The 14,755-nt window shown below is 47.8% G+C and overlaps 1 protein-coding gene across 4 annotated transcripts in view; it reads right to left on the bottom strand.

Annotated features, from left to right (window-relative positions):
* Nucleotides 1-4,472: 4,472 nt before the first annotated feature.
* Nucleotides 4,473-14,755, bottom strand: part of PKNOX1 (PBX/knotted 1 homeobox 1) — a 47,450-nt gene continuing 37,167 nt past the window's right edge. For 3 of the 4 annotated variants that reach the window (XM_081026831.1, XM_081026830.1, XM_081026832.1), the window contains 3 exons: nt 12,905-12,981; nt 9,791-9,963; nt 4,473-7,672 (listed from right to left, as the gene is read on the bottom strand). In XM_081026831.1, coding sequence (XP_080882957.1) covers nt 7,461-7,672; nt 9,791-9,963; nt 12,905-12,981 — 462 coding nt within the window. In that variant the 3' untranslated portion in view covers nt 4,473-7,460. The remainder of the gene's footprint in view (nt 7,673-9,790; nt 9,964-12,904; nt 12,982-14,755) is intronic. The other variant, XR_013991804.1, reaches the window with a different exon arrangement.

Below are 14,755 nucleotides of genomic sequence, written 5' to 3'. Positions count from 1 at the left end.
CCTTTGTGTCTGGTTTATTTCACTTAACTAAATGTTTTCAAGGTTCGTTTACATTGTAGCAGGTAACAGATTCCACTCCTCTACGGCTGAATACTGTTCCATTGCGTGGATGGACCTCATTTTGTTTGTCCATCACCAGGTGATGGACATTTAGGTTGTTTCCACTCTGGCTATTGTGAATTGTGATGCTGTACTTGTTTGAGTGACTGTTAGTTTGTGTATAACAATCATTCGTTATTTTGTGTATATCCCCAGGACTGGAATTGCTGGGTCATGTGGTAATTCTATGGTTAATTTTTTAAGGACCTGCCAAACTGGAACAGTGGTTGTACCATTTTACATTCCCACCAGTAATGCATGAAGATTCCGATTTCTCTGTGTCCTCACCAACACTTATTTTCCTTTTCTATTTTTTGCCATGATAGTGGGTGTGACCTAGGATCTGGTGGTTTTCATTTGTGTTTCCCTAATGACCAGTGATATTGGGCTTCCTTTCATGAGCTTCTTGGGCATTTGTATGTTTTCTTTGGAGAAAAGTCTATTCAAGTTCTTTGCCCATTTTAAAATTGGGTTTTTGTTGTTCAGTTGTAAGGGCTCTTTATGTATTCTGGATGCTCGAGCCTCATAGAATTATGATTTGCAAATATCTTCTCCCATTCTGTTGGGTGTCTTTTCCCTTTCTTGATAATGAACTTTGGTGCACAACAGTTTTTGATTTTGATGAAGTCCAATTTATCTATTTTTTTTCTTTTGTTATGTTTTTGGAATTATATCTACGAACTCCTTGCCAAATCTGAAGTCATGAAAATTTGCCCCTATTTTTTTCTAAGAGTCGTATACTTTTTGTTCGCTCACAGATCCATTTTGAGGTCCCTTTTATACGTGCTGTGAGGTGGGGGGTTCAACGTCATTCTTTTCTAGGTAGATGTCCGTTTGTGGAAGAGACATTCTCTCCCTGTTGACTGGTCTTGGCACTCTTGCTGGAGATCAGTTGGCCGTAGACGCACAGATTTATTTCTGGACTCACAGCTCTGTTCCGTGGGTCTGTATGTGTGCCCTACGCCAGGGCCTCACTAGTTTGATCACTGCAGCTCTGTAGTAAGTTTTGAAATCAGGGAGTGCAAATCCTCCGTCTTCATTCACTTTCAATATGTTTCTTATGCTTGGAATTCTTTGAGCTTCAATATTTGATTAGTAATAGCTCCAGAAAGAAAAAAAGGAACTAATTCAAAAAGTTCGCAAAAGACATGATTTTGCAAACTGAGAGAGCCCACCCAGTTCCCAGCACAATGGATGGAGAAAGACCCACAGGGCAACGTCATCATGAAATGTTAGATGACTTGGGACAAGAAGACCCCACAGAAGCTTCCAGAGGTGCCTGGGGAAACCCAGCTCACGTGGAAAGTCTCGGGAATGAGAGGCTGGGAGATGAGAGAGGAGCCTGAGAACATCCAAGGGGAGAAGGGGTGCCGTCCAGAACCCTAGACAAGGCACATTCCCTTACCAGTGGAGGGGGTGTGGACGTCTACACTGAGGCAAGTGGCCTCCTTGCCCAGGAAAGCACTGGAAGGTGCACCCCACCTAAATGAGGGAGTAAAATAAGGAAAAGGTCATGGACGGCACTCCCCAGAAGGAGGGGGAAGGGAGATCCCAGGATAACAGCGTTAGGCAGACAGAATGCAATAGAAAGAGCTGAGGAGTAATGCCCTGAAGGGGGAGGAAACATCAGAGGTCTGCAGAGGCGCTGAGACTCAAGTCTGGTAGACTTGGGGGCTGTGTTAGGACCTAGAAAACGATGATGACAATTGGAAGGCTATATGAGAAAAGTGGTTACGTAACAAGCGAGGAGTGACAGTTGCTTCATCATAACCGTCTAAAGTGAATATCGATGTACCTCAAATTATTGCAAAACTATTGGGAGGATCGGACAAAAAAGTATATTCACACAGTGGGAAGGGGCACGTGAGCAAGACGAATGTCATCTTCCACAAAAGGACCTTACTACATAATAGCTACACTTGAAAAAAGCAGCATAGGCATGTTTGGGGAAATATGCCCATTTCTGGGCATGTGGACTCTACTTTGGTCTCCACTGTGCTACCAAAAAAAAAAAAAAAATCACAAATTATGAGACACAGAACAAGGGGAAAACAACCCACTGTCAAAAGAGATGTGCTGCCCCAGACATCTCTGTGGGGACCCCACGTGACCCTGAGTGCTCTGGCCGAGGCCGCAGGACCAGAGCACAGCGCGATTTCCTTACGCGCCGTCAGCTGGGACTCCACGGTGGTTGTGCCAGTGACAGCCACCAGCAGCAACAGGCTCCCACTTCCACAAATATGCAGTGCTCCTTCCCAACTTTTGCCTGAGGAAGTGGTTTTAATTTATGCATCTGATTATGGGGACGCAGCACTTCTTCAAGTGCTTGTTGGCCTTTTGGGTTTTTCTCACATCCAGTGAAGATCATGTCAGTTTTCTCTTGATATCCAGTCTTTTTCTTGTTGATGTGCAGGAATCCCCCCTAATCCTTAGTATGAACTCCCTGTCAGCTTTTGCTGTTAAAAAAGGGAAAAGGACTTCTCAGGTTGTCACCCATTGTACAGTCCATGGCGTCCTTCACTGAACAGGAACCCATCCTCTGGGTCTGGCCAAACCCACCAAAGTTTTCCCTCTCACCTACGCACGTGGGGTCTTCAAAGGTCGTCCTCACCCCAAGCAACAAAGGCAAGCTCCCACATCATCTCCTTCTGTCACCCGATAGCCGGCCTCTGTCCTTACCCCACTTCTCTGCACTGCTCTTATCAAAGCCACCAGGTGCCTCCAGCCACGGCTTCTCCTGCACACGCAGCTTTCCTGGCTTTTCTGGCTCGATTCAGTGGAGCATTTCCTCCAGCCCCTGGCTGTTCTGTGGCACAACCTCGTTTGCCAGCTCGGGGCTACACTGACACGGCCAGAGCATAAACCATTAGGAGTCACAGCTTACTCTGACATGGGTGCTGTGTAGAGATCATATCAGAAAACGAGCTGACATACAGCAAAATGTTTTAAAAATACACCTGATTCTATCTACCAGCCATTTCCTAAATACGCCTAAGCAACTAAAGCCATCAACATCATTAAAAGGTTCCTTTCAAACGCGGTGGGATAAGAGAATTCCTGGTTTGTACTAAAGCCATCATTGGCTTTTACAGGCTCAAGTCTTGGGTTCATTTAAATCATGAGAGAAAAAACAAACCTCTGTGCAGGATAATGCCTTCCACATACTATCTGCATGTAAAATACCTACTAAGTTGTTCAGTTAACAACACTAGTCCTCTGTAGACTAACGAGGGTAGAGCCGGACGAGACCTTGCTGGGACCCTCGTGCAGAGCCAGCCCGCCCAGGACCACGGGCCCACCTCCCAGGCCAGCACGCATTGTGTTAAGTCACGTGTATCTAGACGATACAGTTTCGCAAATTTCAGTTAGAAAATAGCACACCCATCTTAGGTCTCAATGAAGGTTTAAGAGGATCTAATCGTAAAAAGGGCGCAAATTGTTTATGCTAAGAATTTCTTAGAGTGTATCCGGCAATGCATGTAGGCCTAACATAATCTGCGTTATTAAGGACATCTGCAAAATGCAACAAAATGTGAACACTAAACATTTAATCCAAATATATTTCTTATTTTCAGGATTTGCTGGATCATTACTTATTTACTCATCTCTCTCTCTAGAGACCAGAATTCCACTACTCATAAATAGAACTGGAATAAACCGTAGAAACCAATTTCTTCCCTTTTATTAAACAAAGCACAGGAAGCCTGGAGGTGCCTGTCAAGGGCTGGGCCGAGGTCTCACATGCTTAAAATTCATGCCCACCCTCTCACCTCTGACCTACAGAGTTGGAGAGAGAACATAGGGACTCACTTTCTATCAAATCAATCAGCACTTTTCCTGAAACAATACACTTCACAGCTGGGAGCCAAACCTCCAGCAAGATTGACAATTTTAGGTGCACTTTTAAAACCAGTGAGTCTGCTGACTCACGGCCTCGAAGCATAGTTTGGAGCACAAAGTCCATACAATGGGCCACAAAGAAGACACCGCTCTGGACTGGTGCCAGCGCCCCTCTCCAGGGCGCCCAGCGACAGCCTCGCTTACAACATGACCCATGAAAGGCGATGCCTCACTGATGAATCATTCTCATTAATGTCAAAGAAATTAGATTTATGATAAAATACAATAAAAAAGCAAATAAAAACGTTCCAATTTTTCCCTGGAAAACCAAGGACTAACTGAAGTAATCTACGATTCTTGAAAAACGAATGGCTCTGGCGGCCGCCGTGCAGTGCAATCCTCATTTTTAAAATGTACAGGGGTCACTATGGACCCTAAGTGTCACCAGCAAAACACATCAACAATCCGAATGTTTTACTTGAAACAGAAAAGTAGCTTGCGGTGACATGAGCTTTAGAAAATAAAACATCCATAAGGCTTGTTTCTATTTTTAATTTTTCTGCTTTGATAAACCAATTGCTTCACAAAAATCCCTTTTAAAGACAACAATCCAAGAAAACATATTGTTACAGTATTCACATTTTAAAGATTGTCAGTTCATAGACCAAACAACTAAAACAAAGGAAGATTGCTGAGTAATTTCTGTCACTAACTGCCAGAGATGGACCTTTCACACCTTCCGAGTATGTGTAGTTTGTCTAAAAGAAAAAAGTGCTCCAACACTTTGTCACACAGGTCAGAGTCGGGTCACCCGGCAGGTGACACAGAACAGACTCCCGAAGCCCCAGGGGTGCGATTTGAGCTTCACTGCTCTGTGGTCTGAACAAGCTGGCGCCACGCTCACTCTCCTTTACACGTGGAGAGATGCTTAAACCTGCTGTGCTACCTGGAACCAAAAGACAGAGCTGGGTGTGTTCTTCAGGGGGCTCGCTGGGCTTGGCAAAGCCGGTCCTGCTACCTGCGGTCCGCTGAGCAGCGCACACACCAGTGTGCTGCCCCCGGGGCTCAAAACACATTCAAAAGCGTCCTTCATGATCAGGAAAGAACCTAACAAGAACGAAGTCCGATCAGATCTGCTTGGTGACAATGAAAGCACAGTGGGCTGTACTCGACAGATTCTCTCAGATGTCCGAGGGCAGGAAAATGGGTATTCATAAGGTGCAAACTGACAGCAAATGTGCTAGGCGGCGGTTTAGCAACCTTGACAGCTTGCTGCGTCAGGTGGTCAGGCAGGTGGTTACTGGGGAGAGGTTAAAGGAACCTCAGGCTACGTGAACAGGTGTCCTCTCTCTAAATGACCTTTACCGTAGTCTGAATGCAGCAGCACCCTGGAGCTTAAGGACACCCACTTGGGCTGCAGGGCACATGCCAATGCCACCAGGCACAGAAGATGGAGTCTCAGGCCAGCGCGGGGGGCAACCCCGCCATGGCCCTGCACCCAAACTGACACGGATTGTGCAGCCTCAGCTGACCACTGGCTGCTCCAGTGGGCTTGGCTTCTGCTGGGGGAAGGCCTGTGAGGAGCCATGTTCTGACACTGTTTTCACGAACCTGAAGGGAGGGGAGGGAGGAGAGAAGGGGAGGGCTGGCTGGCTTCCACAGCTTCTACTCTTAAGAAATCCAACAGTCTGAAGTAAAGCTAAAATGATCTTTCACACTTGTGTAGACTTAAAATATTAAAAACTTTTATAAATAAGGAATTCAATAGCCGTTTAAGAATGTTATTCTTTCCCTAAAAGAGTTGATAGTCAAGTTTTTCTTTTTAAAGCTGAAATGGTTTTAAAATAAATGTCTATTATTCTTGCTGTCTTTTACGTTATCGAGGAAGGACTTTCCTAGGATTAACTTTAATTAATAAATTTTGAAGGAGAAGTCAGTCCCAGAAAAAATTCTGCACTAGCTCAAAATATCCCTCAAAGTAACCTGGGTCCAGAACTCATTACTATTGTTGAATCGCAAGAACTGGTGACCTTCCCAACCATGAAACCATCCGTTAGAGACACGCCGAGCATCGGGCACCCCAGTTAAGATTATATAAAGCCCTTCTCTATGAAACAAGGTGCCCCGTTTCCTCAGAGAAAAAGCCCCACCCACAAGTGAACAGATGAAAACCAACCAACCCAAGCAAACAAAACCAGTCTGCGCTTTTGGTTCCTCTTGTCACCAGGAAATAGAAGTCCTAACACTATTCCGAATCTCGTGTGACCGAGTCAGAGGGGCGGGCGCCGGGAATTCCAGAGCAACGTGTATGAGGAGAAAGCGTGGACCGCGGGACTGAGAGCCACGAGTGTAGCCCGCACACGAGAATCCGTGTCACTCCGTCAGCACCATCCCGTGCGTTTGTCACTTCATGGACATCTGTCAATTATGTGACGAACTGAATGTTGGTTATACCCTAGCTCTGAGTCAATGGGATAGAGAACATTTTATATTAGTTTATAATAAACATTCTATGCATAACATGGCTGACTAAAAAATTCTAAAACAATACACAGCTGAATTGGTGTAGTCACCATTGAACTGTACTCAAATTTAACTCAGACTGAAATATGTGCGGTAAGAGCTCTTCACTGATCATTGGCTACCATTCCACTTAACTTACCTAAGTCCTATTTAGCAAATGCCTTTAGATACACGTTTAGGTCAAGTGTAAAATGCAATCTGAGCATTTACTTAGAAACCAAAATTTGAAGATACAAAATTTCATTAAATAGTTGTTTCTTTTATAGTAGTAAATGCAAAGTGCTACGCTAGCTAACTTGGGGCAAGTTCATTAAATTTGGTCAATTCAGAACACTCCAAATGGAAATAGTAAGCATGTATGGTTTCTTCTCTAGAAATTTCATCCTCAATATAGTCATAGTCCAATTCATAACGAATTTATAAAAATAGCTTTTTATCCAATAATTCCAGCAAGGTAAAAATAGGAGTTTTTTTTTTTATAGATAGCAAACGAAACAGGCTCACTGAATAGGAGAGAACTTGGACGTGTTTAGATTGCTGTACATTTGCCACGAAGTCACTCAGTTTGTTGTCATGTTGTGTCATCCACCTCGCACCGGCAGCAGCTTCTTTCAAATCCAGGGGCTACACAAACAGATCAGCCCACTGAGACCTGCTTTCACCACGGAACTCAATGAAAACTGCATAATTTTTTAGAAAATGGCAACACTATTCCTTCAGCTAATGAGGGGCTCACGGGGTGTTTGTCATTCATCACATTTTTAGCGTTAAACCTTTAAAGACTTTCCTTGAAGCCCCCCGCCCCCCACGCACGCACACACACACACAGTGTGAGAGAACTCGCCACTCTGCACAGACGCTCCCGAAGCTCACCGTGAAATACAAAAGTGCACGCTTCTATATCTACATATAAAACAGGGTAGAAACAAAACCGTGTAAAATGTTTGCTGTGCAAACTGTCGAAAGCCAGGCCCGCCGCCGGGTCCTGGCCGCCGGTCCTACTGCAGGGAGTCGCTGTTCTCCAGGACCAGCCCGCTGATGTGGGCGGGGGTGAGCGCGGCCCCGCCGGCCCCCGGGCTGTCGACCGACTCGTCCTCGCTCTGCTCCGCCATCATGACGTGCTGCACCGCCAGGGTGGCCCCGTCCGAGGACAGGGACTGGAGGCTGTCCACATTCATGCTCACAGGCGTGCTGATCGTCACGACGGCGCCTGCGGCAGAGTGGGGTGGTCAGGAATCAGGGGTGCTCCTGCAGGAAGATGCCTGTCCCCCAGCTGAGTGCTGTTTGCTCATCTGACCTCACGTTAAGACCCCGTGTGGCTTTGGGATGCGGCCTCCGCCCTCGGAAACCAAGTGCCTCAAGGGGAACAAGAGAGACCAAAGAAGGCGGGAGAAAGGCTGAGATGGACGTAACTGGGGAAGCAAAGCAGAGGGAACACAATCGGAGCAGGGAAGACCAGTCTGAAAGGGGAAACGAGAAAGCGGGATATGCCAAGCCCTGTCCATCTTGGGAACTAGGGGCGGCAGGTGTCCACCTGTAAAAATCTCCAGATGTATTAACGAGTGGTGAAAGCAAGAGCAGACACCGTTACAGGATGTGCTCATGTCTGGGAACAAGGCTCACTCGTGTCTGTGCAGAGTACCACATCACACGTGCGCTGGGGGCGTGGGCCAGACACGGCGCTAAGGGTCGTTCGTCTCTGGAGAAAAACACACATCGGGATGAGGAAAGATCTGTTTTCACTGCATATTCTTATTTGAACTTCTTCCCTAGTAGACACATACTGCCTTTTCCGAAGGAGGTGGAAGGGAGGAGAGAGAGACAGAGAGAGAGAAATAATACCGTTCTAATTATTGGATGAAAAGAGAAAACAAAAAGTTATATGAATATGAATGTAGGATCACTACATATCAAAACCCACACGATGAAGCCAAAGCTTTAAACGCACAGGCCACAACTTGAGGGATTAGGTAGAAATAAAATAAGCATGATTCACGGCCCACTGTGAGGGGCCCATCCCAAGCCCCGGGCCAGCACGGCTGGGGAAGGACCGAGCACAGCATCCAGGGCTGAGAGCCGCACTGGACACAGCCAGTGCATGGGCCCCGGGGGCCTCTCAAGATCTTGCTCGATTGTGGAGGGCAAAGAGCCTGGAACAAGCACTGCTGGGCCCAGAGAACAAGAGGAACCTGAAAGGCCCAAGAGGATCAGACTGCCCTGACGGACTGAGCGCCAGAACAGAGCTCAGGAAGACCTGTGGTCGCTCCCAGTACCTGGCCCCAGCCAGAGATCCCCGGGCACAGCGACGGGCAGGAGAACAGCCCAGAATGAGGAGAAAACGCATTGGTGGGAACCGACCAGAACTGACGGGACAGAATCAACAGGCAGGCCCCAAGGAGGTATTACGACTGTTCTCTCTGTGCTCAGCACTTAAGGAGACCCATGAGAGACATCCAAGACTCACATGGAACTCTTAGAAACAAAAACTACATGTGTAACATGAGAAGCCCGCTGGGGGGGGGCTAGAGAAGATTCAACACAGCACGAGAAACACAGCACGAGAAAGAGACTGCTGACAGGTGGGAACAGGAACGGCCCATGGAGAAACGGAAAAAGAATCCAGAACCTGAAAGAACATCTGTAACTGTGTGACTTTTAACCACCTAACATACAGGCAGCCGGGGTCCTGAAAGGGTAGGGCGATAGGGGGGAAGACAAAATATATTTGAAGAAATAATGGCCCAAACTTCCCTAACTTAGTAACAGCGTGCTGCTGAGTGGAAAAAAAGACGGAGAATTAAAAAGTGAGAATGAGATAGTAACACCGTTGGTATACGTTTTAAAATCCATGCACACAAACCAGAAAGATGCACATTAAACTTGTCGGAGGGGTGACTTGTGACGGGGAGAGAGGGACGGGTCAAAGCGGACAAGCAAAAGCGAGACACAGGCTGAGGGGACTAAAAGGGAAAGAAGCAAAGGGGCAGGTGTGAAAATGCAACGATGCCACACTCTGCCCGGAGTGCGAGGGAAGAGGAAGGTGGGAAGGAGCCAGGCCAGGGCAGGCGCCGCTGGCTCTTGGGTGTGAATCGTGTCTCATGCTGTGAGTGTCATCTGGTCCCTAGCACTGGTGCCCCTTGCACACTGGCACCCAGAACAACGCGTCCACAGCTAAGGCCTTTGTCACGCCTCAGATACAAAACCAGGCAACTGCACACACGTCACGTTCCCTACACTCCCAGGAGCAGCGCTCAATCGCAGCCTTTCGTGCCGCCATCTCAGGACCGACCTGCAGTGTTACCGCGCGCACGCCCTGGGTCGGCCGTACCTTCTGACATGGCGAGGTCACCGGACGGTGGCTGTGCGGCTCCTGATGCAATGGAGTCGGGCCAAAACCTCTGAACCGGCCTGTTCTGAGCAGTTTTCTTCTTTGTTTTTGGAGTTTCGGAACAACTCGAATCCAACATGGGCTGAAGAATCCGTCTTCTAGCGTTGATGAACCTACATATCGGGGCCAACAAAGGAACAGCCGTCAGCACAGCGGCCTCTGGGAAGGCCTGTGAGGGAGCGACAAGGGCCTTAGGGAACGAGCTACTTTAGGACCGTCTGTGCCGGTCGGAAAAGCTCAGCCTCCAGCCCAGCAGACACTCACGCCAGGCACACGTACATTAGCCACGTGTCCAGAAAAAGAGGGCGAGCTGGTTTTAAAACCACTCACTGGTCTAAGACCACCTCCTTCCTGTCACCCCTTCTCCACTTTGATTTAGTCCACATTTGTGAAGGTGACATTCATCATGCAATGCAGACACTGTCAGGTGTGCCTGTGACATTACTTTCTCTCAGGGAGAGACAGGTTACGACGGCACTGCCCGTCCCACGTGGCCTCGCTGTGTGTCCTTGAGGACAAGGCCCAAGCTTGGAGCATGCACTAGCTGGCTCCATCCTGACCACTGAGCGTGGTCTCAGGCAGGAGTCCATCTTTTCCAAAGACTATTCTGAGTGGGAGCTACTTTTTAGACGCCGAAGTCACGAGTCACCAAACTGCCCTAGACACGCGGCTAGCACCGGGATAAAATCCGCCGCTCTGAGACTGAGGGCCACATAGAGAGCCACAAAAGCGCTCAAGCAGTAAGCAAGGCAGGATGTGCTTTCACAGAAACAGATCCGGCAGTAAGTTTTAAAGATGGGGAGAGAAAGACTGCTTTCTTTAATTCCCAGCACTCCCAGGACCCGGGCTGTTGCCTCCCAATGTGGGAAAGCAGGAGGGCGAGGCAGTGACTCGCCCGCAGTCTCTGGAGGGCCCAGAAAACGGCCCCTGTGCCCATCCATCTACATCTACACCCCAAGACCTGTGATGGCAGGAGAGCCACAGCTGTCCCGCAGAGCCGACTCACGCGTCAGCCTGACCCAGGACAGAAAACCACACCTGCCAAGCCTGGGGAGCTGTTCTGTCGTTTGGTCTCAGGATTCTGAGGGACAGACAGAGGGAACCAACCTCTTTGTAGTCACTTGTGCTAACCCACTGAAAGCTGACCTCGGGGTGGCCGGGCAGCACGTCCTGCGTGGAGCAGAGGCCAAATCGGTCTGTCAGGGTGTGGCAGTTTCTCTTTTGAGGCCCACATGCAAAACGACAGACTTGAAGTAGACTGACTCTAAGGCTGCTTCGCGTTAAAATCTGAAGACTCGAGAACATGTAAAACTGCGTGTGGACACATCTGATAACAATGACAGCCGCACCAGAGCTTCACTCAGAGTGTATCTTCGGTCCCTGTGGCACAAGCATGACCTGAACCAGAAGACCTCACGACAGCCCGCAGTGCCCCTGGCTCCAGTAGCACCTTGGACGGAAGCCTGCTGCTGCTTCAGCCTTCTTCTTCAAAGCTGCCACGAGGCAGAGGCATAAGCTAACGAGGGCTGCTCTGGTCAGCCTCAGTCCCAGATGTAACTTTTGCGAATATAAGAGTAAAGAAAAAGTCACAAAGAGTAAAAGTAGCTACAAATAGTAATTAAAAGATTTTGGAAATTTCAGAATTTATGAAAGTCATGTTATTAAACTGTTAGTAATTTTAAAAGGTAAAAGTTGATGTTAAACCTTCTAGATAAGACAATCCCGTGAACCACATAGAGTAGCAAGTCAGGGAACATGAGGAAGTCAATAAACAAAGAAAAGTAAGGTGAGGGCTGAATGGTGACAAAAGCATCAGAAGACCAAAGAAGTAACCGTGTCTGCATTCACCCTCCAATCAATCAATCAACCAATCAATCACTGTCATGACTAAACCAAAACACAAGTGTCAACACAAGACCACACGAGAGAACTACTGGGACACACTAGGACGTCACAACAGCACGGCAGCAATAACGTGCAGCTTAGGTTTCTGTTACTAGTTTACTTAAAAAGATTTATCAAGTATATGGTGATGGCAGGAGAACTGACTCTGGGTGGTGAACACACAGTGTGACATACAGATGATGTAATACAGAATTGTACACCTGAAATCATCTATGTAACTACTAACAATTGTCGCCCCAATAAACTTAAAAAAAGAGAGAGAGAGATTTCGCAGGAAATAATTCAAATAGCATGGTCTATTGTTGCTTCCCAAAGCAAAACTGATGGCCCGGCGGCAGGACAACAGAACTGTTTAGCACAGTGCCAAAGCATGCCTCCTGTGTGTGTATCTGCGTGACTCGGGAGGCTTACCAGTTATACGGGGACTTCCCTGACCTTCGATGTTACATTTTACCAGTTAAAATAAGATAACCATGTTCACAAGTGGTAGAATTCGTGCTTTCTTTTCTTTTACGCGTGCCAACTGCATTAAGCTAAAATCATTTCCTACGCCTGAATCATAAGTAAATAAAAATGAAAGGAAGGGAAAAGCCGTGGTCAGGGTCCGGGCGTCCTCAGTCATGTGTGCCACAGAGCTAGGCCAGGAGGTGTCCTCTATAAAGGAACACCATCCTGGGAGGCTCCCTCCTAGCACGCTGGCATGGGGAAGGCCACACATGGGCGGCTGAGGGTTGTCGCCCCCAATCATAGCTGACGAAGGGATACAGGGTTTGAAAGGTGGGAGACTGCCGAGGGGCCACCAGAGGTCAGGACAGCTCATCCCGGCCGTCCAGCACCCTTCTAGAGAAGCTCAGTCACGAACACATCCCATTTCTGACTGACAGTGGGGGGCTGGGGTTAGTAAGGCAACAGAGAAGCACAGTTCTAATCAGGCACGTAGGACGGACGCAGGCAAGAAGCAGCGCGGTGCTGGTCATTCAACCTGCAAGTTCAAAGTGTGTGCTGGTTTGCTCTGAAGTGGCTTGCCACGGATCCCAGCACGCTGCCAAGTCTTGCTGGGGAAAGAACTCATCTATGTGCAGCCAAATGTCACTGTTTCCACGTGTTCTGTGAGGTGCACCGGCACTTCTGGAAAGCGAGCCGTCTTACCAGTTGTTCACTTGCAGCAGTGTCAAACTGGTCTGCGCAGCGATCTGCTTCTTCTCATCTTCCGTGGGGTAGGGATGCTAGAAATAAAAAGCGTCACCAAGAACTTCAGTTTTTAAAGAGGGACTGAGATTGTCAGATAAAACAGGCACATAGTAATCATTTGGAAATAACTGACAAGTATCCATGCTGCTTTTGGTGAAAATCTAACTGCAGTCTTGTGACTTTTTAGAAATGCCCCAAACAGCATGAAGCCTTTCTCCTGGCTGCCCAGGACCGCCCGGGAGTTGTGGCAGCAGCTGGGGAAAGCACAGGGGGTGTGGTCAGAGTTAGGCTCTGACGAGGACAATGGTCCAGCACCGCCAACTGGGCTGTCACGTCCGGGCGCTGTCCGGGCACCCGAGACGGTCCAGGGTTTCTGTGTCTATTTATTGACGCATAACTCATGAACCATAAACTGCATCCATTTAAAGTGGACAAATGGTTGAGTCTGACCCACGAAACCTCTGCCCCACCAAGGCCAGCCCTGCACATTCTACAGTAAAACCCTGATTCCTCACAAGCATGCTCTGAGACAGACATTATCGTCACCTCAGTGTTACTGATGAGGAAACCGAGGCACAGAGTTTATAAGCTCCCCCGACCTTACAGCTGATTAAACAGGGGTGGCAGGAAAGGGGCCAGGCAAGCCGCTCCAGGCCCATCACTTGGGGTGACACGTCTCTATTATGGGTACCTCGAGAGGAAACAGACACTGGGATGGACTCGTGTCCTCTACAGCTTTCAGGGACAGTCTCTGCTAGGCTAACACGAGGCCTGGGGTCGGGGTGGGGGGCATCTGTTATATTCCTCTTCCTTTTACATATGATTAAAACATTTTACTTTAAAAAACAGAATGAAACCAGAAGTAAATCTCAGAATTCACAAAAGTACCGAAGGAAACTAATTTATGTCTATAGTAATAAACAATTTCTCCACAGCTGATTATTGCCCCCGTGTAGAAACCAGCAAGACATTTACTCTAAAACCTACACGCACTGACGTCTCTTATAGTCGGGCCAACCCGGACCCCAGAGTGTGAGGAAACAAAGTCAGGAGCGGGGTTATCTGGCCTTTATCTGAAGAGACCACTCGGGACGCTGGCAGTCACTGCCTGTGACAGTGATCGGGGAACAGTGTCAGGCGGTCGCGGGAGCTTCTGTACCCCGGAACCCACTGGCAGTAACTCAGCTGATTCCACACACGAGCATGTGGCCCCGAGGTACAGGTTTTGGAAACAGGAACATTGTCATTGCCCTTTAAAAAGCCCAGGAACTAAAGAGGGGCAGCAAACCTAAGTCCACAAATGGGAAAACAAACAGAAAACCCCAAAATGCTGCCCCAGAGTATCAGGAAAGCTACAAGGAGAGGACAGTATTTCAGAGAAATGAGGGCACGAGGAGATAGAAAATGCTTCTCAGGAGGAAAAGTGGTATTTTAACCGAGACTACTAGCAGGGTTACTGTTTCAGAAATTATTAAAACGTTAAAGGAAACATAACGGGAAACTACCCAATCCCACCACTGATTTGTGCATGTTCCAGTCATTACATTACAGGTTTATTTACAGCTTGTAACAATCACAACATATTTAAAAGCACGTCTGTCCTACTGCTCACTTCCTTCCATCTACCCGAGGCCTCTGATGCTCACAGCCCCATCTACCACGTTAACTAGCTGTATGTATGATATTCCATCCAACTGATACGTTCTAATCCACACCCCAACTCCTTTCTCGTTAGTAAATGAACACCACTGTACCATTTTATTCGTCAAATCTTTCACTGTCTGGTGAATCTTTTCAGGACAAATTTCT

This window comes from Rhinolophus hipposideros (assembly GCF_964194185.1).
Source record: "Rhinolophus hipposideros genome assembly, chromosome: 2".
Lineage (NCBI taxonomy): Eukaryota > Metazoa > Chordata > Mammalia > Chiroptera > Rhinolophidae > Rhinolophus > Rhinolophus hipposideros.
Note: the sequence above shows the minus strand (reverse complement) of the source record. Positions and strands in the feature narration are given on the sequence as shown.